This window comes from Diachasmimorpha longicaudata, chromosome 10 (assembly GCF_034640455.1).
Source record: "Diachasmimorpha longicaudata isolate KC_UGA_2023 chromosome 10, iyDiaLong2, whole genome shotgun sequence".
Lineage (NCBI taxonomy): Eukaryota > Metazoa > Arthropoda > Insecta > Hymenoptera > Braconidae > Diachasmimorpha > Diachasmimorpha longicaudata.
This window is the reverse complement of record NC_087234.1, coordinates 1,254,953-1,282,851: the sequence shown is the minus strand read 5'-3', so window position 1 is coordinate 1,282,851 and position 27,899 is coordinate 1,254,953. Positions and strand designations below refer to the sequence as shown.

At 35.2% G+C, this 27,899-nt stretch overlaps 5 protein-coding genes across 7 annotated transcripts; 1 reads left to right on the top strand and 4 right to left on the bottom strand.

The window, feature by feature from the left end:
• Positions 1–64: 64 nt before the first annotated feature.
• LOC135166828 (ubiquinone biosynthesis monooxygenase COQ6, mitochondrial) lies at positions 65–23,247 on the top strand. Of its 2 annotated transcripts, XR_010299760.1 has the most exons (9): positions 65–441; positions 928–1,118; positions 2,400–2,639; positions 8,264–8,371; positions 8,870–8,932; positions 9,089–9,399; positions 9,681–9,963; positions 10,124–13,726; positions 18,484–23,247. XR_010299760.1 is itself a non-coding variant. In XM_064129462.1 (8 exons), the coding sequence occupies exons 1-8, from the start codon at positions 246–248 to the stop codon at positions 10,166–10,168; spliced, it is 1,437 nt and encodes a 478-aa protein (XP_063985532.1). In that variant the 5' UTR covers positions 65–245; the 3' UTR covers positions 10,169–14,419. The 2 variants fall into 2 exon arrangements, 1 of the variants encoding a protein (XP_063985532.1); XM_064129462.1 differs by lacking the exon at positions 18,484–23,247 and having other exon boundaries at positions 10,124–14,419.
• On the bottom strand, positions 2,831–7,192 carry LOC135166826 (transient receptor potential channel pyrexia-like). Its single transcript, XM_064129460.1, has 6 exons — positions 6,825–7,192; positions 5,999–6,285; positions 5,752–5,916; positions 4,840–5,506; positions 3,179–4,771; positions 2,831–3,105 (listed from the first exon to the last, which is right to left on the bottom strand). The coding sequence occupies exons 1-5, from the start codon at positions 6,951–6,953 to the stop codon at positions 3,194–3,196; spliced, it is 2,826 nt and encodes a 941-aa protein (XP_063985530.1). The 5' UTR covers positions 6,954–7,192; the 3' UTR covers positions 2,831–3,105; positions 3,179–3,193.
• On the bottom strand, positions 9,422–13,625 carry LOC135166829 (CLIP domain-containing serine protease B4-like). Of its 2 annotated transcripts, none has more exons than XM_064129463.1 (4): positions 13,484–13,625; positions 12,432–12,655; positions 11,958–12,306; positions 9,422–11,591 (listed from the first exon to the last, which is right to left on the bottom strand). In XM_064129463.1, the coding sequence occupies exons 1-4, from the start codon at positions 13,587–13,589 to the stop codon at positions 10,975–10,977; spliced, it is 1,296 nt and encodes a 431-aa protein (XP_063985533.1). In that variant the 5' UTR covers positions 13,590–13,625; the 3' UTR covers positions 9,422–10,974. The 2 variants fall into 2 exon arrangements, with proteins under 2 accessions (XP_063985533.1, XP_063985534.1); XM_064129464.1 differs by having other exon boundaries at positions 9,422–11,390.
• Positions 13,934–19,162, bottom strand: LOC135166830 (CLIP domain-containing serine protease B4-like). Its single transcript, XM_064129465.1, has 4 exons — positions 19,021–19,162; positions 18,693–18,907; positions 17,186–17,477; positions 13,934–16,378 (listed from the first exon to the last, which is right to left on the bottom strand). Exons 1-4 carry the CDS (start codon positions 19,076–19,078, stop codon positions 15,756–15,758), a joined length of 1,188 nt encoding a protein of 395 aa, XP_063985535.1. The 5' UTR covers positions 19,079–19,162; the 3' UTR covers positions 13,934–15,755.
• LOC135166831 (CLIP domain-containing serine protease HP8-like) lies at positions 22,086–27,667 on the bottom strand. The gene is made up of 3 exons (XM_064129467.1): positions 27,460–27,667; positions 26,655–27,020; positions 22,086–25,172 (listed from the first exon to the last, which is right to left on the bottom strand). Exons 1-3 carry the CDS (start codon positions 27,521–27,523, stop codon positions 24,460–24,462), a joined length of 1,143 nt encoding a protein of 380 aa, XP_063985537.1. The 5' UTR covers positions 27,524–27,667; the 3' UTR covers positions 22,086–24,459.
• Positions 27,668–27,899: the final 232 nt, after the last annotated feature.

The window sequence follows — 27,899 nt, the reverse complement described above, 5'->3', positions numbered from 1 at the left end:
GCGCCCCGTCTCCTCGGGGGTGAAATCGTGTCGGTAACGTGGAGAAACTGGCGTCACTCAAACCCCCAGAACTGAGCCTCTACTTTGGTCTATCCTCTTTGGTTACAGGGGGCTGGCCTCGACAAATCTGGTTTCACGTCACTATGTTTTTGTTGTTATTTTGATTAGTCTGCATTTGACAGCCGAAAAATCTGACCTCAAGCCCCCGGTCGGGCTCTAGAAATCTACCTCTAGCTCTACTAAGCATGGCGATTGTTGGCCAACCATCCGTGTTTTTTCGTCTCGCTTGTTTCAATACTTGGAGAAGTGGTGTCTCGAATCTCACAAGTTATAATGTGCGAGCAAGAAATCATCATCATGAAGCTCCTACCAGTGAAAATAATAAAGATGTTGTCATAGTTGGAGGTGGAATGGTTGGAACCGCTCTAGCAGTTGCTTTAGGTTAGGATGTTTACCTTTGAGTTGCAAAATAAAACATAATAATTGTATTAGCCAATTAAATAATTTAACGTTCGAAATACGAATATCTACGTCACATAATCAAACGTGAAATCATTGATAATGCGATGTCTGAACATTTGAATTCGCTCATTTAATTAAAAAAATTGAAATTATCAGTCAACGTATCGACGCAATTATGATTATGATCATGAAATACTCGATAATTGCCGAATTACTAAGTGTCATAAAATTGATACTTGTCACTGCAACAAAACTGCTTCATTAAACTCCATTTTTTACTTTCCTTCAAAAATTAAAAACTAAAATCTTCTTGTTATTGCTAATTATGTATTTAATTGAAGAATATGTAATAATTTCGAACAGTTAAGAATTAAAGAAAAATTGTCAAAGACGAGGAAATTATATCTTTTTAAATAAATTATTAATTGAGTTTTCAATTTTTGTAATTTTGGATTTATTTTTTAGCGAAAAATCGGTGTTTTGAAGGGAAGAAAATTGTTCTTGTTGAGGGAAGTGGAAAACTCAAGTATGTTCAGAAGGAGAATTATTCTAATCGAGTCGTAGCATTGAATAAACAAACACGAACTCTTTTATCGAGTATTGGTGTGTGGAAGCATATTGATGCTGCTCGTTTCACTCCAGTTCGCAAAATGCAGGTACCCTTCTCAGAGACAACTATGAATTATCATCACCCTGATATTTGCAGAAAAAAAATGCTTGAGATGCCAAAATGAATGCAACAAGCTCTGGAAATTGCAACCTTTAGATGATTTACTGGCATACATGTTGGAAACAATCAGACTTCCTGGATATTTCAGTAACGTTCATGATGGAGACATTTAATTTTATGTACCAGAGAAAAACATGGAAATTGAAATTCTTCTGATAATTTAAAGTGACAGCGGATATCTTCTTCTTTCATTTTTTTCTAACGTTCTGGAAAATCATGGAGCACATGGACATAAAGAATTATTCCGTGTTTAGCTTTATCATTCTTCAATGACTACAAAATTTTCAGAATCATGTGATTATTTTTATAGACTGTTTATTGATTTTGTTATAAGTTTTATGATTTTTTAAAAACGTTCACTGAAGAGAATGTAAAAAAATTCGTCTACTCTGATAAAACTTCGTGAACTATTAAATAATGATAAATACCATAAACATTTATTTTAGCAAGCATTTTCAAGAAATTTATAAAGAATTTGAACAAGAAGAAGATATCGCTAATAATCCGTTAAACAGTATTTGATACTTCTTAACAATCTGACGAGAATAAGTTTCTTTGAATTTATCGTTTGTCTAAATCTCTATTTCCTCCTAATAAGCCAATAATAATTATTCAAGTCATTCAGATCACAGAAGAATCGAATGATTAATTCCCCATAATATTAGGCTACGAAAATTTTCTGCAAATACCTGTGATTACAATCTATTATTGTATTTATCACATCATCCGACATTATCTGCGAATTTAAATGTAACACTTTATGAATGATATTTGCTTTTCTGTTCGTTTCGGAATTTTGCAAATGTATTCTTCAACTGATAATGGTTGCTCTCACGAACTTCCAAAACGATGAACCAGCCAGATCTTGTCGGAAAAAATATCAAAGATGTGTCATCAACATAGAGTTTTATAGCACTAGTTTTTATAAAATCACAAAAAATAATTAACAATGGAATAAAAATCCAAATACTTCGCAAATAGAATTGCCTATATTCCAGGAACTCCTCCTTGTAATTGTGTGATCTCTTACCACACGCATGACTGGCTATAATTACAAATATATTCATTACGCCAGATTTATCGTTCAGTGAGAGGGACCTGGAACTGACCGCTCACAAGCTTTCAATTAAAAAACAAATTAATCATCATACGAAAAATAATTATTCACTGCCAATTAAATAATTGCTTAATTTTTTTTCATCTCCAGGTGTGGGATGCGACCTCCGATGCTATGATAACTTTCAATGAAGATTATCTAGCCGATGAGATCGCTTACATCGTTGAGAACGACATTCTTCTCCATGCTCTAGATCAAGAGCTCGAGGATAAATCAAACCTCAATGTTATCTATAACGCCAAGGTTGAAGATATCTGTCTCCCATCCCAACGAGGGGAGAATGCGAAAGTAAAACTTCAGAGTGGAGAAGAACTCTCCGCAAAATTACTGGTAAATAATAATTTTTTTACTATATTCTAACTAAGAGTCAACATAAAAGGTAACAGTTGTAAAATCCTCTATCACTGATTGGAGAAGAGCGAAACCAGTGAGTATAATGAGGAACCGATGGACATAAACAGTTTTGCATTTGCATTTGAATTAGTTAACAGATTACCCCTATTCCCTCGTATTTAATCAACTTTTTTGTAGCTAGTCAGTTGGGGCATTTCTTTAATTGCTCAAATTTACACTTACAATAACATTATAATATTACAAATTCAATTAAAATCAAATGACATATACAATATTAAATTTCAATCTGAATCCTCGAGTTGACGTCAGTAATCAATAATTCCTCAGTTTCATCAGTGAATATCACCAACTTTCGGCATTAAAAAATGGCATGATATTTTAATTGAGAATCAGTTCGCCTACAGAAGCTTCAGGAGAGCTGTAGATCTTTTCACCAACGGTACTGAAATGTTATTCCACACTATAGCTGACATTCGAATCCGTTTGTTAACATTTTATTAGTTTATGTGTATTACCCATGGAATATAAATTCAACCAGTCCTTTGATTCTTCGCATCGATCTCTCTCAGCGCAGTTTCCACCCTCGAAATAAGTCCATCCAACTTCACTGAAATATTTTTCGAGTACTTCCTAAACTCTTCTGTAATCTCTGAGACGTGCTGCCTGTCGATATCACTAGAACTCGCGGCACTAATTAAATTACGTGATTCGCAGCCATCGGAATCCTCTTCACGACATCGATTGTTCCTTCTCCACAATTCATGTTCTTTTTTCTTTCGGTTTTCTTTATCTGTTTTTTCCGATACAAGTCCCCAGATTGCTTTTAACAGTTCCTTGGGCAGTGTCGTCTCTCTTGGATCATTTGGCTTTATACGAACAACAAAACCACTATCATGAGGTAATATCAATGCCTGCCTTCTCAACATCTTGCTTAATGCACACAAACCATAATCTAGGAACTTTGAAAACAATATACTTTCTAAATCCGCCACCAATACAGCTCTTGTCACGAGTCTATCCAATCCAGCACATCTTCTTAATTCTTGGATATCCGAAACTGCAAGACCCACCATGAGGTTAGTCAATATCACAGTTACCAGTAGAACAAATGCCAATAACATTAGATGAGAAGTCCACGGAAATTTAAGTGGAACATCATCATCGTAGAATACGTCTTCGAACTCTAGCTCTCCAGACATCATAATAATTGTCTTCAACAGTCCCAGCAGTGGATTGCGAAATGATTTGTAATCTTTATGAAGAATAGTGAATCCTAGAGCAAATCCGATAATAAGAGAGATGTAGGCTCCAATAAATTGAAAAAAATTGATAGCTACTTGTGCAAACATTTGTATATACACCCCAAACGTTGGAAATCTTCCAAGGACTACCATCAATTCGATCCAGACTAAAAGTATATCAATGGCTACGACGTGGTACTGCCATTCTTCAATGGGAGTAATCAAAATAAGACTTGTCAAAACTGTAATACTCCACTGCAACCAATTTTCCCAACGTCTTACATAAATTGAAATACCGTGTGCAAGTTGAAAAACTTCTTTAACAACTAGCATAATAGTAAAGATAACAACTGGCCAGAATAATATTTTTCTCATCACATGGTAGGATTCGTAGACATACGTTACTAGAGTGTAACTTGTGAAAAAAGCCACGAAGATTGCTCGAAAGATGAGAGTAATAACAAAGAATTTCCGGACTCTGAGCCATTTGAGATACAAAAAACTTTCACACAATGGATGTTTCAGAATAGATTTTTGATCGGCTTCCACGAAGCAAAGCAGTAGCTCTGTTTCACGTTGTCCTCCGGCCATCAATGGACGAAAGTCCAGGTTTATTTCGCAATCAACATCACTTAAATCGTGATCGTAGGTCAAAATTGCTTGATCCAATTTAGCGACGTATCGTGGTATTACATCAGGGATACGACGCATTACAAAGCTCAAGGCTGAAACACCGCTGTTGGTACGTGCAGTTAGATCTGCCCCCCTAGAGACGAGTAGATTTACTGTGGAGGAGGACACCTTCAGGGTGGCTGCGTGCAATGGAGTCAAGCCAAAGTTGTCTGGTTGATTGATGTCGGATCCTGCCTAGAAAATTTAAGGTTAGAAGGAATTAGCTGATGGAGCTCTACTGAAACAAATGATAAAATAATAACCTGCAATAGAATTTCAATCATTTCATTCCCTTCCTGCCTTTTGGCGACTGCACAATGTAATGGAGTACGACCCGTCTTATCTACAGCATTAGGATCTCCTCCAAACTCAAGGAGTACTTTTACAGTTTCCGCTGATTGGGCCGTAGCTGCTAAATGCATAGCGGTTTTATTTCGAGTATTTTGAGCATTTATAGGTGCTCCAGCCTGTAATAACAATTTGCAACACTCCCAGCTGCCGATTTCGGCTGCTAGATGGAGAGGAGTAGATTTTTCTGAGCCATGACGTAGTTGTACATTTGCTCCATGTTTCAGCAGCAACTGAACATTTCTGACTGAACCTAAACTCGCAGCTATGTGAATGGGAGTCTCCGTAAAAACTTCAGTAATGTTGGGGGATGCTCCAGACTCTAATAATAGCTCCACGCAATCGTATGAATTGTTTTTAACGGCGCAGCACAGAGGAGTGTTTTTTGGATAACCCTTATTGACATCTCCATTGTTTTTTATAAGTAATTCAAGAATGCGAACATGGTTTTTTTCTGCTGCATAATGCATTGGTGTCATTTTTTTCTTCGAACAATCGAACGCATTTGGACTAGCTCCTTTTTTCATAAGTTCTTCAACGATTTCGGTGGATCCTGACCAGGCGGCCATGTGCAGGGGTCCTCTGAAATGTTTTATTTTATTATTAAGTATTTACTGTCGACATTCGAAACCATCTAGCGGAGATGACACCTTGATTTCTCTGATATAATAGAGGTGTAGAACCTCAAAGGGAAGAGAATAAAGGAACAAGCGTGACAGACTCGAAATATCGATAGTATCGATGTTTGTTCTTTCGATAATAGGAAAACGATTGAGTTTTGAAAAACCAAGCCATTTTCTGTGGATTAAAATAAATTCTTTCAGTACCTTCCCTGAGGATCCTTGGCGGATATATCAACTTGGCATTGTAGGAGTATCATTACAACATCATAATGTCCACACAAACAGGCAATTAAAAGCCATTTTTCAGGCGACGTATGAAATGACCATAGCAGGGCATCCCGAAGTTCATCCGATATGTTGTTAATTTTTCTGCAACGGTTGAATTGAAAATTTATCATAAACTGCAATTATCCCATCAATATTTATTCGAATAAACTCAGAGTTGACTTACTCATTTTTTAAAGCAGGGAAATAGAATTGATTGCTACCGTTCTCCCCGTCGTATCCGTCTGCATCGTTGAGAATACGTAATAGTAGGTCAGTTTCCATCGTAGATATTGCATTGAAGATATGTTTACCATCTGGAAAATTTGCATATGATGTACTTATGTGATTATTATCGCCAAATTTGGATCGGAATTGTTCGATGTGCTTTCTGGGGGCTAGATCTGCAGAACCCTCTTCCACGAATGTACATGAAGTGACCCTTTCTTCTAACGACACGTGTTCATCGTCACACTGGAATGAAAATAAAATTGAAGATTGAATGATAGTGGTTTTCACAATTGTTACAAACTTATAGTACAAAAAACTGTTCAGACCGAGAAAGAATTTATTGAACTTGCCACCGATCTTCGATTTTATTCCTCTCGCATTGCCAATTATTGGGTAATTATTGTAGTACATGATTACTAGTATTTACATGAATATATATTTTTATCAAATATATATAATATAAAATGGGAAGACTATTCATAAGTTTCGAATAATTCTAACATTTTATGTGAAATCTGTTACATCTTTTATATGATGATAACAGAGTTGTTACACATACTGCATAATATACTCCAAAAATATATAATTATTTATAAAATTACCATCAACAACATAAAAAAACGTTCAATACAATTGTAATAAAAGAGCATTGATGTTTGTTGAGAATATTCAGAGAAATTCCGTGTGATCCCTCTAATTTATGTTAAAATCTCCGGCTTCTGCGGACTAACTTCTCGGGAGGTGATTATTGTCTCCAATTAATATAAACATGAATATTTTACCAATTTCGGCAGAAATGTCGGTGCTAATTCAGTCATCTCTATATATTGTCCTTCGACGTCGTCGTTTCTTCTCGATGAGCTAGGCTTCATATCATCATCATTTACGCTAGATGATTGCCGACCCGTCATTTTCAATTTCTATTTCCACATCAGAGAAATCTCTTTATCTATATATTTCTCTCAAAGCACTACACAGAACTGTGAAAATTACGCCTCATCCACTCGGTATACCTCTTCCCCACCGAACGTTTAGCACTTGTGTTTATAAACACAAGATTTATATATAGATCGTCCTATCAATACGTTTTGTCTGTTCGAAAAGAACATTAGTAAATGAATATAAAAAAATTTTTCCGACTTCACTGTTTTATTTTTTTCATTATTCACCACAGTATTGTCTTATTATGACAGGAAAAGTTTTATCTATTTTTGTGGGGAATGCAAGACACGTAGTTGATTCACTACTAATATCACTCAGGGAGCGGAAGTGGTCTCAACTAATTAATTTCTTGTTCATGAAGTAAAAGAAAAAATTTAGAATGTTACTGAGGAACAGATGGTGCGAGTTAAATTATTTATATCACAAAAAAGAGCTCATCTTGGAATAAATCTTTGTAGAAAAAAAACTGAATGTGTCGACAATTGTTGTGATTTAGGTTCATGGAGAGAAATCAGCTGAAAGGGTTATTGATGGGTTTGTTAGAAAATAAAGACCTTGAGTTTTGCGTGAATAAATTATTAATTAATGGGATTTTGAAGTAATAAGATAGGAGCAAGGAATGGAACTTTGAAATGAGTTTCCGACCGATGTTCCTCCCTCAAGGTAGGAGAGAGTGAAGAGCTGAAGATTATTTTTATAGCTTTTGTTTCAGGCTGTAAACACATTCCTTTTGAATTTCGTTATTGAATTACTTTTTCCTTACTCTATTCTTGATTCTTTAATGTTTAACTCCCCGGAATAGAAAAATTGTATTAATTCAAATCATCGAATGTCGATTTTCCATCAACTTCACGTTTCAAAGTCTCTACAACCTGTGGAAACCATTTTCCAAGAGATATCTGCATGTGTGTGGATGTCCTTATCAGTGTGTATAGACAAATTTTCGTTAACAATTTCCCAATCATAAATGATGCACTCATAGTGATCAATGACGAGATCGATAGGTCTTCACGTAATTAAATTTAGTGTGGATTAAATTTTGGAACAGATCGATGCGGTGGTTTTTCGTTTTTTTTTTGAAAACCCCCAAATTAACAAATACATGTGATAAGGATTATGTCGAAATAAATTCTCGTCTATTTATTTATCATAAATAAAATGTTTAAACATCGATTTTACTGGGGAAATCAATTTCCTTGTTGTCTAGATCTAGATCGATTAACGTCTCCAAATACAACATTTATACAGAATTGATTATTCATATTGACTTTATTTGCAGGTGGGGGCTGATGGCGCAAATTCTCGCGTAAGACAGGCGATGGGAATTCAGTACATCTCCTGGGATTACGAACAAATGGGGATTGTTGCTACACTCAAACTATCAGAGGTAAGAAGATTATTCGCGACAATTGTACTAAAAACTAGTGGTTCTATTTTTTATTTTATCGAAGAAAACACTATTTATATGGCAAAAAGTCTTATAAGTACAACTATCCTATTTTCCCCGAACTATCATAATACAACAGCGATTGTTCGTTGGAGATATGTTATCTTGGAGACTGTTCCACCTGATCTAAATTAAAATTCAAATGTCAATGTATTTGTCTGGAAATTACTTTATACAGTTACCACTAGAATTTTCGAAAGTCGTAGCACATGAAAACATGTTTTTACAACGTTTGGAAAACAAGTTCTATTATTTGTTTATAAGCAGCAAATGATTAAAAGAATATCAATACTTTCCGAAATTTAATCTTGATACTGCTAGCCTTGTAGAATTTTTCTTTAATGTCTGAAATTTTTTAAATATAACATTTTGACGAGGACATTGATACCCAAGAGCTCATCTATTCATTTTCCTTTTTTAACTACTTTATTGTTCCAGGCAACAACAAATGTAGTCGCCTGGCAGCGGTTCCTTCCAACCGGCCCCATAGCATTACTCCCTGTAAGTATGATAATCATTCGATAATTTTTATGTGTCATTAAAAGCAGATGTGATAATGGAGAATCTATCATTGTATGCAAACCTTCGTTCCCAAGGCATAAATTAAGTTATCAAGAATTTAACTTGATTTACAGTCCTCGACTAAATTTTTCGTAGCTCTCAGAGAATCAAAGTTCTCTCGTCTGGTCTCTCCCCAGTAACAAAGCCAAAGAACTCCTGAAAGAACCTGCGGAGGCCTTCGTCGATGCCATAAATGATGCATTATGGAAAGTCTACCCAAAAAATAGTGTAGTGGAGGGTGGAATGACTGCTCTCCAGCAGCTACTTAATCGATTATCACTGCAAGCTGGACATTCTCATCAGTTGCCACCTTCAGTCACCGAAATTGTTGAAGGATCACGAGCCGCTTTTCCTCTGGCGTTTGGACACGCCGTTAATTATACAACTCATGGAGTCGTATTAGTGGGGTATGAATACGTCAATTTATAATTCTGCATTATTCTAACGATTTATTATAACAAACAATTGATGACACAATTGGACTTCAAGTGCAAATAACATTCAGTTATCCAGCAACAGTTGATTGGACTTCCATTCAAGTTGGCCAGGTTTAAAACAACTTATTCATTATTGTTATTTCGAAATCTTATTTTTTGTTTTGCATGTTTGACAATGTTCCCATTTTGCCACGAGAATATTTTAACTCTTGAGAGTAAAATCATTAATTTTATTGACTTAAATGCTATAGGGATGCAGCCCACAGAGTTCATCCCTTGGCAGGACAGGGTGTAAATCTCGGTTTTGGGGACGTCACTGCTCTTGTGAAGATATTAGATGATGCAGTACGCAATGGCACTTTCATTGGAGATATCTCACATCTGGCGAGATATGAAACTCTGCGGCAGAGACACAATTTACCGACGATGATGGTCATTGACACACTTCACAGATTGTATAAAGGAACAGCTGCTCCAGTTGTACTTGCGAGAGGTTTAGGACTACAATTATTGAATAGTCTGGCGCCATTGAAGGTAATGAAGTGTTTCATTTACTTCATAAATTAAATTTTGAATGATTGTGATGATACGTTTTGCATGAAGTATGAAATCTTCTTCACATTCGTACGTGTTCCTCAGTTACTCTCATTCTATTCACTGGAAATTGAATTTATTCTTTTTTTTGTTCTTCTAGAGATGTATGGTGGATTATGCATCAGAGGTTCCAGTCAGCCAATAGCAGTACCAAGTATTTTAATTTTTGTTCGAATATAAAATAATAAAGATGTCGCCGCGAATAATCTGCAAATATTTATGACTCTTGGGATGGCGGGGGGGGGGGGGTGTTTCTTTCGCCAAGAATACAGTGGAAAGACGAGTAAATTTAACCCTTTTAGTGCCGGGAGCCGATATATCGGCTCCAGCTGTACTTGCGAAATAGGCACCTCTACATATTTGGGCCGGCATTAAAAGGGTGAAACCTATCAATTTTCTTCTATCAATAACTTGCAGTACTTCAATGTACCACTTAATACGGATAAATCCAACATGACGATTATATAAAATGAATATTAACATAATTACATTTAACGTGACTCAACTCTAACGAGTCAAATAATCTCATCTGCAATCATTCGATGCTCTCAAATCAAAGGAATACGATTATGTGACCGATAATGAGCTTCTTAAAAAAACTAATTTCCTAAAAAACTTGAAATATTTCGGTCCTGATGTCACTGGTAGGTAAATATCGTTAATTCTACGGAATATATTTGGTTGGGGATATGTTCTTTCATATGAAAATTGAATTCCATTCTATCAAAGTTTGAAATACTCACTTCATCAGTGAGTTCTCTATAGAGAAAATGAAAATTTAAATGAAAAATAGGAATTCTTTCACATTACGTCCACTTACAATATAATTTAATCATACGTAGTCCGAAAAGCCAATGATATATTTGCACGAACTCTTGACAGTTACAAATTTTAACTTTTTCCCCCTAAATTCCCATAATGACCGATTATCTATCAACAGTGAATACGTTATTATTCTTTTAAATGATCAAGAATCCAATCAGTGTAATAGGCAACTCTTGTGTACACTGAAGGATATCCAGGTGTTTTGCAATTTCTAGTTCCAAAACTTACGATTCCATACTGTACAAACTTTATACTAGTCCTATTATAGATTGCAGGAGCCTGAAGAGGGCCACCACTGTCTCCAAGACAAGAAAATTGATGGCCTTGAGCGCACAGCTGCTTGTACCATATTTTCGTGTTTTTTTCATACGCCTTCGTACATTGCTCATTAGACACTGCAGTAAGTTTAGCCTGCAGTAGATCCGGACTTCTGGTGCCAGTTTCTGTGTCTCCCCATCCTGTCACGATGAATTTCGTATGATGATATGTGGCTGTATCACCAATGGGCAGGCAAATTGGTCGTACATTTATTGGTGTCAAATCTATGGGTGAATCAACTCTTATCAATCCTATGTCGTTCTGCGATACAGATTCGGTATATTCTGAGTGGAAATGAATCTCCTCAATGCCGAATTCTTGATAAGGATCTGCGCAGGTCATTTCCAGACTGTCAGGACTTTTGTTACAATCTATCTCAGTTCTTTGATCGTGTTCTCCAACACGGACACCTATCAGCGTTAGAGCTAGTGGAGAAAAGGGAAAGTTAAAGGAAGAATCAGAACCACGATCGATGAAATTATTCAATAAGTAATTCGTTATAGGTACATCTTGTAACGAATTACATTAAAATATAAAGATCGAAATATATATTTAACACTAGTCGTTTGACTGAGGATTATTTATATTTTAAACAATTTATCTGGAGCCAAAAATGAACGGATCCTCGAGGACTGTCAATACGTCAATTTTAGTGAAAAAAAAAAAAAAAATCAAGAGAAATTATATGTTCAACTTCAAAATTCTCTCATTATCCTCAATTCTTGGGATTGCAAATATTAATGAGGTCTCCGAAAATTCTGCATTTAATATTTTATGATGATTATACCCACCTCTAGGAAGCTGTGTGACGCAATGTGCAGCCGTCAAAATATAGCGATTATTAATGACGGTACCACCACATCGAAATTCTATGTAATTATTGTACACCTTGTAAGCAATGAGGGCCATCCAGGGGTAATCAAAGACTCCAGTTTTGTCACCGCCTATTATTTTTTCCTCGGTGACTGGACCACAAATATTTTGATCTAGAAGCCGGAGATTTCGATGGGTCGTCACATCCGGCAGTGGATCGGGAGGATCTTGGCGAGGGGCTGAAATGGTTGCTGCAGTTGTTACAGGCATTACAGGCGTTACAGGCGTTGTTCCAGAAGACGATTCTGGTGAATTCAGCAAACTCATCTATTTAATAACGATTCTATCAATATTTTTTGTATTAAATAATTCAGCGTAATTCAAATTTTAGATTGGGATCTTTGCTTTTCAATGAGTTTGTTATCGAATCAGTCTAGAATATTTTTCTTTACCTGCGAAGGACAACAGACTTTAAACTCTCGGACTGGAATGCCGTCAAGTCCGCAACGAGATTTTCTCAGCATGTCCACATCCTCCTTAGTCGGATGTTTAGGTGAGTTGAAAGAATGCATCAACACATGACATCTTTTAATGTTGATACAAGTCCCAGGTTTTCCATTGGGAGTGGTACAATCACTTCCTCCATTAGACAATATCGCTGTACCGTCTTCGAGGTCTGATTTCGAGAAATGAAATGCGAACATGAAAAAATATTTAAATTAATTTAAATGATAAAAATACGTTTCACTGCTTTATAATTGAATCAATTTTTTATTATTAAATGAGCAGGAGTTCGTTTCGATTTTCATTTCGATAGTTTTCCCTCGAACATAGAGCCACGATAACACTCGCATTTACCAACTATTAGCACAACAGCGCTGAAAATCAATCTCGTTATGGAATGCGAACATCATAAAAAAAACGGAGTTATGATGTTATCCTTGTTATGTGACCGCACGCGGATCGCATCGTTATTGTTACAGTAAATATTAACAATCGATAATATTTATGTTGTGGGAAAGTATCTTCTGCTGTAGGTTTCCCCTCAATACTTCAAAATGAAAACTCTTCGATAATTATTTATATGAAAACGGCTAAATTTTCCCTTTCTTTATTTTTTTTTAAATGTAATGATTATTACACTTGACCTGTGACGAGTATCACAGGAATTCTTTTGGAAAATTTGATTGTGCTCTCCTTTAACTGCGGAGACTAACAGAAATTTGTTATTTGCAAATTACTGCCTACAAAACTGATTCGTAAATATACTGAATCAAAATATATATCGAGAGCCCATTTTATTGAATTGAGATGTAAAAAATAAACAGTAAAAGAGTCATTCATATCTGTTTTTTATCGGTAATACAACTCTCCTTTTAATTGTAATCATCAGTTCATATGAACAGATAGGAACACGGAGACAACTTACTGAAATCCTCACTTTAATATCGCGTAATATTTAAAACTCATTGTTATTTTTGTTTAGTGAAATGATGAAAGTCACCTGCACTTATTTTTGCTGCATTTATCACCACAAGTCCCACAATCACAGGAAGAATCATTTCCAATAGAAAATTTCGTGTCAGATGAGATGAAAAGGTGAACGTCATTCACATGGATTATTGACCGATAGTAGAGTGTACAAATGATCAAAAACGGTCTCTCACTATCATGTCTTTGTCATTTAACCGATGCGTCTGGTTCTATCTTTTGGTAGTTACTGTGGGAGTAAAGACATATATTTAAAGTTAAGTATCGTCTTGCAATCTAATGAAGTCATAGATTCATCAATTTTTCCTTACTGTTCGACCTTGTTGGTTCTCTCGCTTTCACTTTGAAATGATCTTTTCATCGTGCATACTACGAATTTTTCCTCATTGCATTATCCATGATTAATTAGAGGAAGCGGAGGGATAATTTATGGAAACCATATTTCCAGGAAGCAGAACAAAAATTCAAGTGAAATCATTATTTCATTATTATTCATCATTATTATCTTTGTACCTAAAAATACATAAATCTGTATCATTTTTCTCTTGGATTTGTGTTGTATGAAAAAAGTTCGCTTTCCAAGGACCTTAAGGGGGGAGCCTGCTTTAGAGGCTTCAAAAAATCTATATTTTCAAGGATTTTTTTGGAAAGGAAAGAAATGTCTGATTGAAATCAAACTCTTAGGATTTATTCTTATATATTTGAAGAGTCTTCTCAAATTTTTTTATTATTATACATTGGATATTCTTCATGTGTGAAGAAATTTACGGAGGCGCCTCGAGTGTGCAATTTCTGTGTGTCGGATAAGATGCAGGTCGCAATTTTCATGTGAAACAAAAAAACAAAAGAAATTTTTAATTTTCAATAGTGTAATTCCCAGGTTAACCACGAAAATTCAACAAAAAGTGAAAAATTCAACAATTTTTCGCAGATTGAAAAAAAAGGCATTTTTAGAAAAAAAAAATTTACTTTAAATCGTTTAAAAACCGGATTAATGTAAACTTTCTTAAGATATGTTAGGTTTACCTGGAAGAGAATTTAATTCCAAATTCAACGCATTTTGATTCGTTTCGATAGGACGTTTACTTTTTTTCCTATCTTGTCCAACAATTTGAAAAAATCATAAAAATGGAAATCCGAGGAATCGCGTGTCAAAGTTTTCGTGATGCTCATATACCTGCTTAACGCTTGCTCACTATTTCGTCTGTATCTCCCGAAATAATCCGAATTTTGTTCTGAATTTTGGAGACATATTCTTGGATAGTTTAGGAAGTGATTCACGCAAAAAAAAAATCGATTTTTTGAAGCCTCTAAAGCAGGCTCCCCCCTTAAGGTTACTGGTGAATACACCTGGAAAATTATCGATATTAAACAGCGAGTATTTATTTAATATATCTCACTGAATTGTTGAATGTCCGGCGAGTTTCTTCAACATTGAGCCTTTCGCACCGCGGGCGATAAGTCTCGCAATTGTGGTTAATTCTTATCATAAAACTGTGACACTTATATTAATCTATTTTTACATTGAGTTGAAGGATGAAAACTTCTCTCGACCTTCACAGCACCAAATGAAGGTCTTCAGCAGATTAGAATAAATTAATTCAAGCAAATGGTTATTTAAAATTATAAGTCAATTTATCGCGTCACTTCATCAAATCGATCATCCCACTTCACTAATACCAATCGATCCCTTACACGGAGAGAAATAGTTCAATAAAAATTATGGCAAGGTTCAGTAATTAACCAACGACAACGAGGTTTCGATCAAAATTACGGAAAGTCTAATTAAAAGTAGCGAACGTTCTATAGAAATCAGTAACGAAGTGGTAGAATGAGATGAGTTGACCCATCTTTAAGTTAAATTTTTAATCGATAGCTTTGAATCCGAGAAAGATAGCGGCATTTTGTTTATAACATCTACTGTGGTACACAAATCTATTTCCCCTAGATTTCGAGATATTCATCTGAAACTGGTCCACAGTTAAAACTGACTCATCTCGTTTTACCACTTTACAACTGAAATAACGTAACTATTCCTTTTTACCGGATCAACCATAATTTTCTTTCAACTTACGAATTATGAAACTTCACTTTTTGTTACAAAAATTGCTATACAAGAAAATGTAAATATTTGTAAATACTTGGCTGAAGGGCCTCGGGCGATGGCCAGCTGCAAGTTCTTGCAAAGAACTTGCAATGAATTGCGTTAAATAATAAAAAAATAAAAAATATGGAACTTCACGTCATTTTTATTGAACCTTTTGAATCCGTGTGAACAGCATTATTCACTTCCTTAAACGATCAAGAATCCAGTCAATGTAATAGACTAGTCTAGTATATACTCCAGGATATCCCTCGATTCCACAGTTCTTAGTTCCAAAGCTGACAATTCCATACTGTACAAATCTTACGTTCATCTTATTGTAAATGGAAAGTGCTTGGAGAGGTCCTCCACTATCCCCGAGGCATGAATCCTTGTGATCAGTGCCTCCAGCACACAATTGTTTGTACGATATCACTGTGTTTTTCTTGTATGCCTTTGCACATTCCTCGTTAGAGACTAGAGTGAGCTTCACCTGGAGAAGATCTTGACTCCTGGGCCCATTTTCAGTTGCTCCCCATCCCGTCACAGTGACTTTTTTCTGATGATGGGTAGCTGCATCACCAATGGGAAGACATATTGGTCTTGCATTAACCGGACGAAAGTCTATCATTGAATTTACTCTTATCAGTCCTATGTCATCCTGCAGAACTGATTTCGTAAATCCCGAATGGAAATGGATCTCTTCGATTCCAAAATCTTGATAACGTTCTGCACAGTCACTTTCTAGACCATCCGCGTCTTTGTTGCAGTCTCTTTCGGTTCGTAAATCGTGTTCTCCAACTCGTACTCCAAATACAGTTAAAGCTGAAAGAGAAGATAAAAATGATGGAGTTAAAAATGGAGAGTACAGATTGTATTGGTTATTCATGATTTCAAGATTGTCTTCATGATGAGGAACTATTCGGAAAAACGTCAAATGGTCCCGGTGGAGAAAAAGTCTTTTAACACTTCAGTGGCGACGTGATAAAACGCGATAAATTGACTTATCTTTGAGTGGCTCTTTTGAGCTCCATCTCCTAATCGTTGAGAGATCGCGGTATTTTTGAGTAATAACATTTATTGTACAACTCAATTCGCTCGACAAAAAAGTAGTGAAAATTTTGCTATCTGCTCCAGGTTCCAAGATATTCATCACTAATTGATCAATAGTTGAAAGTGACTTATCTCGTTTCATATGCTCCACACTTTCTACGAATCCAAAATCAGCCAGGTCTTTTCAAGCAGCGATAATTATGATTAATGCATGATAAAAAAAAAATATATTACAATAAAACACGGAATCACAGAATATTTATAAATTTCAATTTCATCCCTCATAATATAGATGAATACAATTAGTACACCTGTTTTACTGTCGGTATCGATATTCGATGATACAATTAATTAAGTAGATGAGCTATACTAATAATTACTTAATTCCTTAATGTGTGCTTATCATCACTGTCAATAAAGCTAATTAATAGTCAAATAACACATCTTCGTTGGATATATAACTACATATTTCATATTTTCCATCAACTAATTTCATAATCTTGCCGAATCTTTGTAACTGTCAACATTATTATTCCCCAAATTAATGGACAACTGACGGTCATTTTGATAATTACAAACCTGATGGAAGTTGAGTAACACAGTGAGCAGCAGTCAAAATGTAACGACTATTAATCACAGATCCACCACATCGGAATTCTATTTGTTTGTTGTTGATTTGATAAGCGATTAGGGCCATCCAGGGATAATCGAACACCCCTGTTTTGTTACCTCCTATTATTCTTTGCTCTGTCACTGGACCACAGACATTGTGATCGAGGAGTCTAAGATTCGGATGAGCTGTGACTTCTGGAGGAGACTGCACAGTTTGGGTGGAAATTGGAGTTGTGGCGGATGGAATGTCCAATGTCACCTGGGGAAAGAAGTTGATAAAAATAATAGAACAGATAAGATTTTTTAAAATATAGTAATTTCATCATAAATTTTGCTCAACGATTGGATTTAACAACTGTAAATATGGCACAACGATTTGTCAAATTAGGAAAATCATAAGCTATGGAATAACTGTGTACTTATTACTTTCATTGAGGTTTTATGAAAAATATAATACTCTCGAAGATGTTCTTCCTAATTCCCTGATTTTACCCTGGATATATGGTGAATTTGACGTGGATCTAGGGTCATTTCTGGCGTCGATAAAGGGCTTTGCTTTGGGCCGCTTGTTAACGTGGATATACGTCAGATTTTAGGTGTTCAATCTGTAATTTTTAATCATATCCTTCCTACAAGGACGTCCTTACATGTGCTAAGGGTTTGAAATGCCATTATTTGGTGTGCAGACAGGCTAAAAAAATACCAAAGTCCGATTATATTGATCCACAATGACAATAATGACTGAGATAAATTATGTAGCAGCAGAGCAATAATGAATAACTTGCTGAACTTTCTGAGATGAAGAGGATTTCAACGATAAGTGCTTTGAGTTTGAAAATTGTGAATCCCAGAAAAAGTCCAATGTAAATTTCGTAAATTGGGTGGGCCTTAATACGTTTCAGACGGGGACAATTTGAAGGATAAGAAAAAGACATTGGAAGGAAAACGAGATGGAGTTGAAACGAAATTAAAATTTGAGAAGCCTCTAACTATCAACAAGATTAAACGAGTTTCTACGTGAATGCTAAAACCGCCTTGTTTTCGTGATCAGAAATTATTCCCCTTCGTGATCAGAAACTGCTTCACGCGTAGAACTGTAATCAGAAACTCTGAAAGACTGAATTTTTTAAAACTGTGATTTTAATCATTTAATGTTCCACAAGAAAAAATTATTTATGATTATTAATAAATATCCAGAGTTTGGCCTAGAAGACGTTTCGATTGGGTTTGATTAATTTTTTAATTGTTATCTGCCTTTCTTTCAGGTCACTGGGCTTTGCTGATGAGAAACTGTCCCATTTACCTTATCATCGACTGCAAAAAAGGGGCCCAATGCACTGCCTTACATCTGCGCCAGCAATTGCCTTCAATTCACGATGAAGCATTCACTTTCGATGTTCGTTTAACGATTTTTCGAAAACTGTTTTGGAACATGCTATTCAATGCATCATCACGTGATAAAAAATGAACTTACATCACTGGAACAGCACACTTTCGCCTCCAGACGTTCATACCCACAATTGGCTCTCTTCAATCTGTCCAAATCCTCATTTGTTGGAGGTCCAGTTTGTCTCAGGATACCTGCCAGCTCTCCACAATGACTAATTTTTATACATGTCCCTGTTCTTCCCTCAGGAGTCCGGCAGTTGTCTCCTCCCTCACGAAACATTACGGCATCTGTTTGCAGCTCTGATCCCCGAATTCGAATTAACGCGTGAATTAATGGGATTTTTTTTGATAAAAATTAACTTCATGTCTCTAAACAACAATATCATTAAAAATAATTCAATGCTTAGACTTACGTGCATTTAATTGCGCTGCATTAGCCACTACGATGACTACCAACACATGAGAAATCATTTTTCATCGGATTTTTTTACATTCGATGGAAAGTATAAAATTAACTTGATTCACATGAATTATTTGTCTGCACTACACAGTCACGACGACTTAAAATTATTCCTAATGTCTCGGCGCTATCGATAGTGTAATAACCTTTGCAGTGAACTATCATCTTGCTTTATTTCAATTATACGGCTGTCTCTATCGTTCTTTGTTCAGCCGACGATGACTGAATTCAGTGAAAAATACATAAAAACAGTTCCATAGCCTGGAAACACACTGAGTAGACAATGCTCGCCTGTATTCTGGCAGTCTGATGGCCTTCGTACTCGCCCCACTTGTCGGTAATTTTTTTTTCTCTCAGGAGAAATGCTGATTCATTTGTTCATCAAATCAGTAAAAGGGAATAATTTGTAATTAGAATGCTCATAACAGCACCGGAGAACGTGTGGAGTTTGGGAGAGGTTAACCTTGAGCCTGATGTACAGGATATGTGTGAGCGGATATTTCACAGAAAAACACTGATTTAATTTTCTAGTTTGTCGTGTACCATCATTATTTCTTTATTTTCCATTTACGAAATGCCCGAAATTTCTCAAATATATTCAGAAGCCTCTAAAGCCTCAAACCAAGTCTCCATCGTAGCCAAATAAATCCGCACTTCTCTCATGAGGCTAATAAAACAATGAGACTTCGATTGTTGTTGCTAATACTCAGACAAACCCTAATATTTGGTCCACATATTGGGTGCCTCCAAAAAGTATCGTTCCTCAATTTTCCCCTATTAAATGAACAATCTAATCGTTGTAAATCTCTCAGAAAATAACGAAAAACACTCGGGTTGTTTTAGTGTTTATGACCTAAACAGCTCATGTGGACCGACTCCATAGACAAACGAGGCAGACCTCTCACTCTGGACGAACCAAGGGCGAGGGACACTCTCAAACCGTGTCTCGAGTAAACCACATCGGATTATCAATCCAGCTAGAATTATATCGAATCCTGATTAGAAAATAAATGTTAAAAATTGAATAATGATCTAGACAGGAAATTAAAAAGAAGGAGACATTTGGTTACAATAATTCTGCCATTTTCCAAAACTCATATTCTCCAAAGGAATTCTTCCTTAGATTGAGTCCAAATTACCCTACAAACCTTCAACACCTTTCAAGTTTAGGAGTCTCAGTGTAATAATAAAATTACTCATAAAAGGTATCTCATTTTCCCAATTCTCCTTATATTAAATTAAACTGTTTTTTCTTGGGAGTACAACAAGTTTTAAATTAACATGGTCTAATTTGGGTTACAAGTGGGTGAGAAAATCATGTTTCACTTACAAGGAATCATTTTTTTTGGAAGGAATGTCTGCCCATACGTTCTCACAAAATTATGAGAATTAAAAAAAATTTGTCAGTAGTAACATCACTACCCTGGTGGATCGATTGATGGAGACTCGATACAAGATCGACTAGTGCACTCGGTCGATCGCTGGTTGATCACTGAATCGATGGTTACTCGACTGATGATCGATCATTGGTTGACGCCTGAAGGATTATTAGTCGATATGCTAGCCAATCATTGTTGATCGTTATTTGATCGATGATCAATCAATCGAACTACTATCGACTAGCACTCGACTGAGAGCTCCAAATGTGGGGAATATTTTGACATTAGCTCGAACAAGCGACCCATTGTACACGTCACAGGGCAATACGACAAACTCTTCGGCAGTTTATGACCTAACAACCCAACACCTGGACAACCCAATAGACAAAAGAGCCTCAGACCTCTTACCCTGGACGATCCGAGGGCTAGAGTCACTGTCCAACGGTCTCTCCAGTAAACCACATCGGATTATCAACCCAGCTAGAATTATATCGAATCGTTCCCTAAATCGCATATGTTAAAAGCTGAATAAAGATCGTGTCGTATAATTAAATAGTGGGAGATATTTATTTTCCACGAAAAATTATTAGACATTTTCAATTTCACTGAGAAAAATTTTTTGCAAAAACCATTGTAAATAAATATACCAACATCAACGTATTTTACGTAAAGACTCCAGTCAATATTGACATTGAAGTACATGTTCTGATATATCTTTTAATCCGGAGTAATCCGAAATTCTCTGAACCATAACCACAATACAAAGAACTTAAAAAAAAAATTTAATTTAAAAATATTTAACAAACAAAGTAAAATTTTTTTTAGAAATTATGTTTGATTTTTGAGTAGGTAACTAACTGGGCTTGTTTTCGGGATCCAAATTCTGAAAACAATTCTACGTCATATACCACATCCTAAAGTCCACATAAGTTTTTACATCCCTGGATAACCCCACTCCACATGATTAGTACTTGTAACCATTTCCCCCACTTCAAAAATCTGAGGAAAAGTTATGCTGACTTCAGCATATGTGCGGAGCATTCATGATTAGGGAGAATGATTATCAATGATCCGAGATTTTCCGTTCGGTTGTGACCTCGATTCTGACCTTTTGATAATGTGACGGAATGGGTACAGAATTTCCGGGTAAATTCATATAGATAATATCTGACTTATGACGCAGCTTGGGTGAGATATCATTACTCAAGGCACGAATACGGAAAATTATTCTGAAAACCGTCAATTGAGAAGGGAAATACCGTTTTTCTATGAATCGTATCATTGGTTTTTCGTATATTTATGAGCTACTTACCGATGAATAAACGTCTTTCGAAGGTGCGTTCAATGAATCACAGAAGTGAATTGACAAGGAAATTCGAACGGTTAATTCAGTTGTCTTTTCTCTTATATAAGATGGATCAAGTTTCTAGTTTTAAAATTAATCTTGAGAGATTTTTGGGAGAATATTATATGTTATTTATCCATATACATTTTAATATAATATATCATATAGTAATGGATAATAATTACATTGAATAATGAACTCTACATCAATTCAATTTATTTATATTCCATGCGGCAACTTCAAGTATAAATCTAAACTCGGTAATATAAATTGATAACAAAAAGGCCTACACTGTTTTGTTTATTTTGTTTATTTAATCAAAGCCTTAAAAATGCAGACAAACTCCATACATCTTGTTTCTATAGAAACTTTTTGTTTAAGATTCTTAATATTGTGAAGAATATTTTTCATTCCAAAATTGTTTGATATAAATCAAAATGGCTTCAATGAACGCCTTAAACTAATTATGTTGTTGATAATTACTGAATGCCAATTTATATTTTTATTTTTTTAGTTGGACTTTCCACTTTTCGGATTCATTGACTTTGAGGTATACTTTTTTATGCGATGAATACTTTGTTATTCTATCAATTTGAGCATTTAACTTAAAAATATCAAATAAGTATAGCCTTCATATTATTGCTATAAACTTCTCCTTGAAATGGAATTTTTTAACGAATAAAAAAGATGTAAAAAAATTGAAACCACGCAGGGATTTTTTTCTGACGTCTTCCGTTGACTTTCTAGGTAAATAAAGAACATGTATTATACTTTACAAAAATCCCACATGACATTCTATGGGAAATACCCATTACTCGCATAGATGGTCAATAATCAAGAAATCCCCACTCCGCTGCGACCTTGATTCGAGACTCGTATGTACCTAGCTCCTGTACATTATATAATATATACTATATTATATAATATATAGCCTGTAACGTATAACTTAGTAACTGGAAAAATGAACATTTTTCAATTATTCCAGTTCCGCATTTTCGGTTACAATTTTGTTGCAAACAACGCGTAGAAAATTCTTAATAATAATTTATTTACTGAGTTTCGAGGAAATTGAAATGATATTCAATTTTTAAAAGACTGATCTGAATACATACACTACTTTACATCAAATACGATTTCCGAATTTTGCTGTTTAACGTAGAAAAAAAATTCGCTGTACAAAATCTTCAATTCGCAGAATAATCTGCAATCTGTGAAACGTAACTTCATTTCACCGATTTTCCGATATAATGGACATTTCCAAGAAAAACATTATGAGATATTTTTCACTACAATTGCATATTTACATTTACATTAGATCTATCATTTTTATTTTCCTGATTTTCATCAAACCCTATTAGCCCTTAATTTATCTTTAGAATCTCTTTAGAACATTTCACACCTTTTTGGTCCAAATTATTTAATATTTATTAATTTTGCGATTTGTATTATTATTTCCTTTGTCGCATATTATTAATATTATTATCAATATTGATATTATTATTTAAAATATTATATCCAGAGAAAGATAGCTTAACAGACAGGTTAATTCACAATTCGGGCGGTGTATCAATCATTAGGAGGGAGTACAGGACGATGATCCGTAAGATCGACTGTGATCACTTCGAAAAATCGATTTTTTTTAATATTTTGACAGTAAAAGCTATTGACAACATGCTGTGAAAAATTCAGATCGAAATTCATAGTATTTGATAAGTTACAGCTCATAGTCGCCGACGTGTCGTAAGCGACTGTCTACCAGGCTTTAAACTTTAATCGCATTTTTCTCGAATCATCATTTTCTGACACTGTCATGGTCCTAGAAAAAAAAAATATTCAACCGATTGCTTTAAAATTTACATATGTTTTTCTACTCATTTATAGTTATCGTCCCTATCAGAATTGTTTATTTTCGAAAATATTTTCATATTTATTTTAAATGATTTTTAACGAAAAAGAACACGATTTTCGTGATTTTTTTTTGAAGTTCGATATTTTTTTTTTTTAATGAAATTTATTATATTTGGTAGGGACGATAGCCGCAGATCTACTGAATAATAATCCATTCGATTTTTTTATCTCAGACAACATGAACAGCCGCTATCACCATGACCAGTGAACTACCTTTTTTTGTTGGGGACTACTTTGACTTTAAAAAAGTATATGTTAAAAATATAAAAAACGAAAAAAAAAATTTTTTTCGTACATTTCAATATACACATAAAAATATATTAAAAAATCAACATGATTGAAGTTTGTTGTCGCATAAAAAAAAATTTCATAAAAAGTGGTAAAATGTAGGCGTTCACATGAGAGTAACCCCTTAAGATAATTGTCGTACCCAAGGGCTTCACTGGATGTTCCATCAGAGACCAAGGGGGGAAATTCCAAGGGAGATACGTAGCAATATTATCAAATTACCACAAATATTTATATTTAACATTTAATTTAAGAATCCCAAAACTGTAAAAAAAACTCATAAAAATCATTTCACCAAAAAGAAACGTTGGAATCGATATTTAATAACGACAAAAGGCAACAACGTTATGTTCTCTCGACCTCAGTCTGATCGATAACTGATCAGAAAAATCAATAAAACGTGAATTTTGATGGAAAAAGGTGTGGAATATTCTCAAAAATTCCCGTAGTCCTTCTTTCCTTTTTCGATTCCTCAAGGTCTCATGTTTCTGACAATCCAGTCAGTGAATGCAGCAACCCTTGTGTAAACCCCAGGCCACCCTTGCATTCCACAAGGGGATGGTCCAAACGAGACAACTCCAGCAGCTGCCCACTTTTGGGTACCATCAGCAGCTGTTTCCACACTCATCAGCGGACCACCAGAGTCTCCCCTGCAAGAATCCTTTCCTATTTCACCCCCAGCACAGACCTGACTACTTCCAAGTCTCACGTTATACATTCCGTATTTGTTTTCGCAGATGCTTTGATTGACAAATGGAACAGCCAATTTTAGTTTGATCGGTGATGAACTTCTGAATTCAGTTTTTCCCCAGCCAGCGACCCAAAATCTCGGCGGCAATTTGTTGGTCTTGGGAAGACAAATGGGCTGAACGTAATCGGTAAATTGGACCTCTCGGGTGAGTCTTAGTAGTGCAATATCATTGATTTGATTAGTGTCCAAGGGCTGATAATTTTCATGCGCAATAGCCTCTTCGATTCCCACTGTTACCAGCGGTGGGGCACATATTTCTGATTTATCACTGTCCATAACGCAATCGGGATCGGTGTCTGTGTTGTATTCACCAAGACGTACGTTGATTAATTTCCAGGTTTTTGGTAAATCCTTTCCTTTGAGACAATGGGCGGCTGTTAACACGTAACGTTTGCTGACCAGAACTCCTCCGCAGGCTGTGGTCGTACCGGTAGCTGGAGGAAAAATTGGATGTCATTGAGCAGCGGTTTTGAGGATTCCCCGACGAGTCATTCGATCGCGGAATAAAATGGTTCACCCGGTGGAGTTTTAATGAAGTACTAGGAAGCTCTGATTCATTGATCGACTGAGGATCGACTAGCAATCGAAGAGCCATTGATTATTGATTGGCGATCGATCAACCGTCGACTGGCAATCGAATAGCAATCGACTGCCTATCGATTATCGATTGATAGATCCTCACCTAGTTGTTAGTTTAACGATCAGCCGATCATCAAAGTTTTGTAAATTTTTGCAAAAGTTTAGTGAGAAAGTGTTATTACTGGATAAAATTCAATTGTTTCTCCTAAATTTGGAAAAAATCTTAAAAAATGAGAAGATATCGCCGCGTGCGGTAAAGTTGCTGATCGAGCAACGAAGTGGAGCATTTGATGAACTTTCACGCACGCAGCACATGTTGTAGATTGTGTAACGGTCCTAGCACGATATCTCTTCAATTTTTATAGTTATCAAAATTCTGTAAAAGATAGATTATATTCTGCATACCATAAGAAGCACAAGATTTTAATGGATTCAAGATTTTAGACTATTACCACACGCTTGCAGTCACAATTTTTTTATTATTCTATTTTTATGGCCCACTAATCTCCAAGCTGATTGATCGGCCCCTATTACATCGATAGTAGTTCAGTGTCGCAATGGGTTAAGCCATTGAACCCGATACTAATGATAGAAAATGAAATTTTAAAAAATGGTAAACAAACAATCCGTTATCCAATTTTATGATTTTATCCCGCGAATATTTTATGTAAAAACATCCGGACTTTTCAGTCGAGTGGAATAAAAATAGGAGCTCCTTCAGGACCTTCTCTGAGCACAGAAAAACCTGCCGGGTTTTTTTGGAGAATATTATCGTGATATCGTCAAATATTATTTAACCATATCACGTGAAAAAATTATTTGAAATAATGAACACCCACAGAAAATTTGTTTCAGCAAAACTTGGCATTTCCTACCCTGAGAAAAATCATTTCTAGTATTTAATAAATATATGTTTTTGTGGCAAAATGGATTTCAATTCAATGGATAAAATTCAATTTTGAGTTTATCTAACATTTCTTCAATAAAATTTTATTCTATAAAATCGATTTTGTCGCAAACAACTATATTTACTAAATTTTTCATTTAAAACTCCCAAAACGTTTTGTCGCCGTTTTATTTTGCTAAGGTACCATATAATAAAAAATACCGTTATCAGATAAATTGAATATATGTTACATATTATATATTATCGTATATATCCTATATATCTACGATATATATAATATATAGTTCACGATTTATTTTTTTCTCCTGTCTCCTGTGTCTTTCACCTCACCATAAAATGACCGCACGACTACCCCCAGTCCAACGAATTTTTTCTCTCACAACTTCTATTGAATTTATAATTAAATTATTTTGTCTACTTGTATTCTTACGTTTTTGATATTCCAGAAGCGCCATCCAAGGAAATTCGTCAATTCTCACTTGAACACCTCCGACTATTTTTAATTGGAGATCAGGACCGCAGTTTTCAGGCAACAGATCAGAACGTGAAGCAATATTGCCATTATTATTATTATCATTGGGATCTGGGGCCAGCGTCGGTGTTGGAAGTTGCTGATCAACACAGCATAATTTTGGATCCTTTCCTTCGTATCCACAAATGGAATTCTGCAGGAATTTAATTTTTTGAGGATCCGAATTTTCATATTGAAGTATATTTAGAAGTGAGGGACATTGGCGAATATTTATACAGGTCCCAATAATTCCGTTTGGATTTCGGCAAGAGTCACGATTCCATTCTGTAAATTAAAATGAAATCAAATTCAAGATTGGTAAAATATATGAGATTTTATCAAGTTTAGTAGTATTCAGAAATTTTGATTTTTAGATTTTTGGGATTTTAGGTCAACCATAACTATTGTAAAAATGAATTGACTACTTTTGTAAATTAATTTAAATAGTTAAAGGTCATTTCCAATTTAATTTAATTAGTCCATGTGTGTAGCAAAAATTATTTTATAATATTTCTGATCATCGCTCAATGAAATTATTCAATGCAATGAAATTATTTGAGATAAGGCTTATCTCATAATAATTCATAGTTCATTTTCTTATAAATGACAGTTGGATAGTGCAAATGTGGACAAGTGTGTGAGGAGTTATCAAGTTGCATGAGAAAATAAACTTGAAAATATTATGTTGATTGATTTAGAAAAATGATTTGCAGAAGTTACTCACGTGATAAGGAATCCTGAATACCAGTGATAAATATCAAGGCACACACTTGCAGCGTTGAAACCATTTTTAATCTATTGTCTATGAGAGTATTGGGAGAGTAACTAATAATCAAGAAGAATAAATGAAAAATTCAGAGTCGCGTCTCTGCGATTTCAATTCCGTTGAGTTGAAGAGCCAAATGACGATTAAGTAAGACTGACGATAAACTGACAGAGCCAGGGTCAACTGGATCTCCCACCATTCAGCTACATTCTCCGTAAATTTACTTTTTAAAAATCTCCGCATTATTATCGGAAGTTGCTTCTGTCGCCATTGATATCAGTTGATGTAATATTCGTATTATTCACTATTTGTTTACTAACAAGATTCAGTGTCTGTCCTATTTTTGATGGTCACGATATCGTGTTTTAATGAAAATGACCGGAATCGTGCCCTCGTTT

Coding starts and splice junctions, on each gene's coding strand:
- LOC135166831 (XM_064129467.1), bottom strand. CDS start 27,523: ATGGTTTCAACGCTGCAAGTGTGTGCCTTGATATTTATCACTGGTATT. Junction 27,021..27,459: donor TATTCAGGATTCCTTATCAC/GTGAGTAACTTC, acceptor TTTAATTTACAG/AATGGAATCGTGACTCTTGC. Junction 25,173..26,654: donor GCTTCTGGAATATCAAAAAC/GTAAGAATACAA, acceptor TTTTTCCTCCAG/CTACCGGTACGACCACAGCC.
- LOC135166829 (XM_064129463.1), bottom strand. CDS start 13,589: ATGACGTTCACCTTTTCATCTCATCTGACACGAAATTTTCTATTGGAA. Junction 12,307..12,431: donor AAGTCTGTTGTCCTTCGCAG/GTAAAGAAAAAT, acceptor GTTATTAAATAG/ATGAGTTTGCTGAATTCACC. Junction 11,592..11,957: donor CGTCACACAGCTTCCTAGAG/GTGGGTATAATC, acceptor TTTCTCCACTAG/CTCTAACGCTGATAGGTGTC.
- LOC135166828 (XM_064129462.1), top strand. CDS start 246: ATGGCGATTGTTGGCCAACCATCCGTGTTTTTTCGTCTCGCTTGTTTC. Junction 2,640..8,263: donor AACTCTCCGCAAAATTACTG/GTAAATAATAAT, acceptor CTTTATTTGCAG/GTGGGGGCTGATGGCGCAAA. Junction 8,933..9,088: donor GCCCCATAGCATTACTCCCT/GTAAGTATGATA, acceptor AATTTTTCGTAG/CTCTCAGAGAATCAAAGTTC.
- LOC135166830 (XM_064129465.1), bottom strand. CDS start 19,078: ATGATTTCTCATGTGTTGGTAGTCATCGTAGTGGCTAATGCAGCGCAA. Junction 18,908..19,020: donor TGCAGCGCAATTAAATGCAC/GTAAGTCTAAGC, acceptor TTCGGGGATCAG/AGCTGCAAACAGATGCCGTA. Junction 17,478..18,692: donor AAGTGTGCTGTTCCAGTGAT/GTAAGTTCATTT, acceptor TTCTTTCCCCAG/GTGACATTGGACATTCCATC.
- LOC135166826 (XM_064129460.1), bottom strand. CDS start 6,953: ATGACGGGTCGGCAATCATCTAGCGTAAATGATGATGATATGAAGCCT. Junction 5,917..5,998: donor TTCCCTGCTTTAAAAAATGA/GTAAGTCAACTC, acceptor CAACCGTTGCAG/AAAAATTAACAACATATCGG. Junction 5,507..5,751: donor GCCAAGGATCCTCAGGGAAG/GTACTGAAAGAA, acceptor AAAACATTTCAG/AGGACCCCTGCACATGGCCG.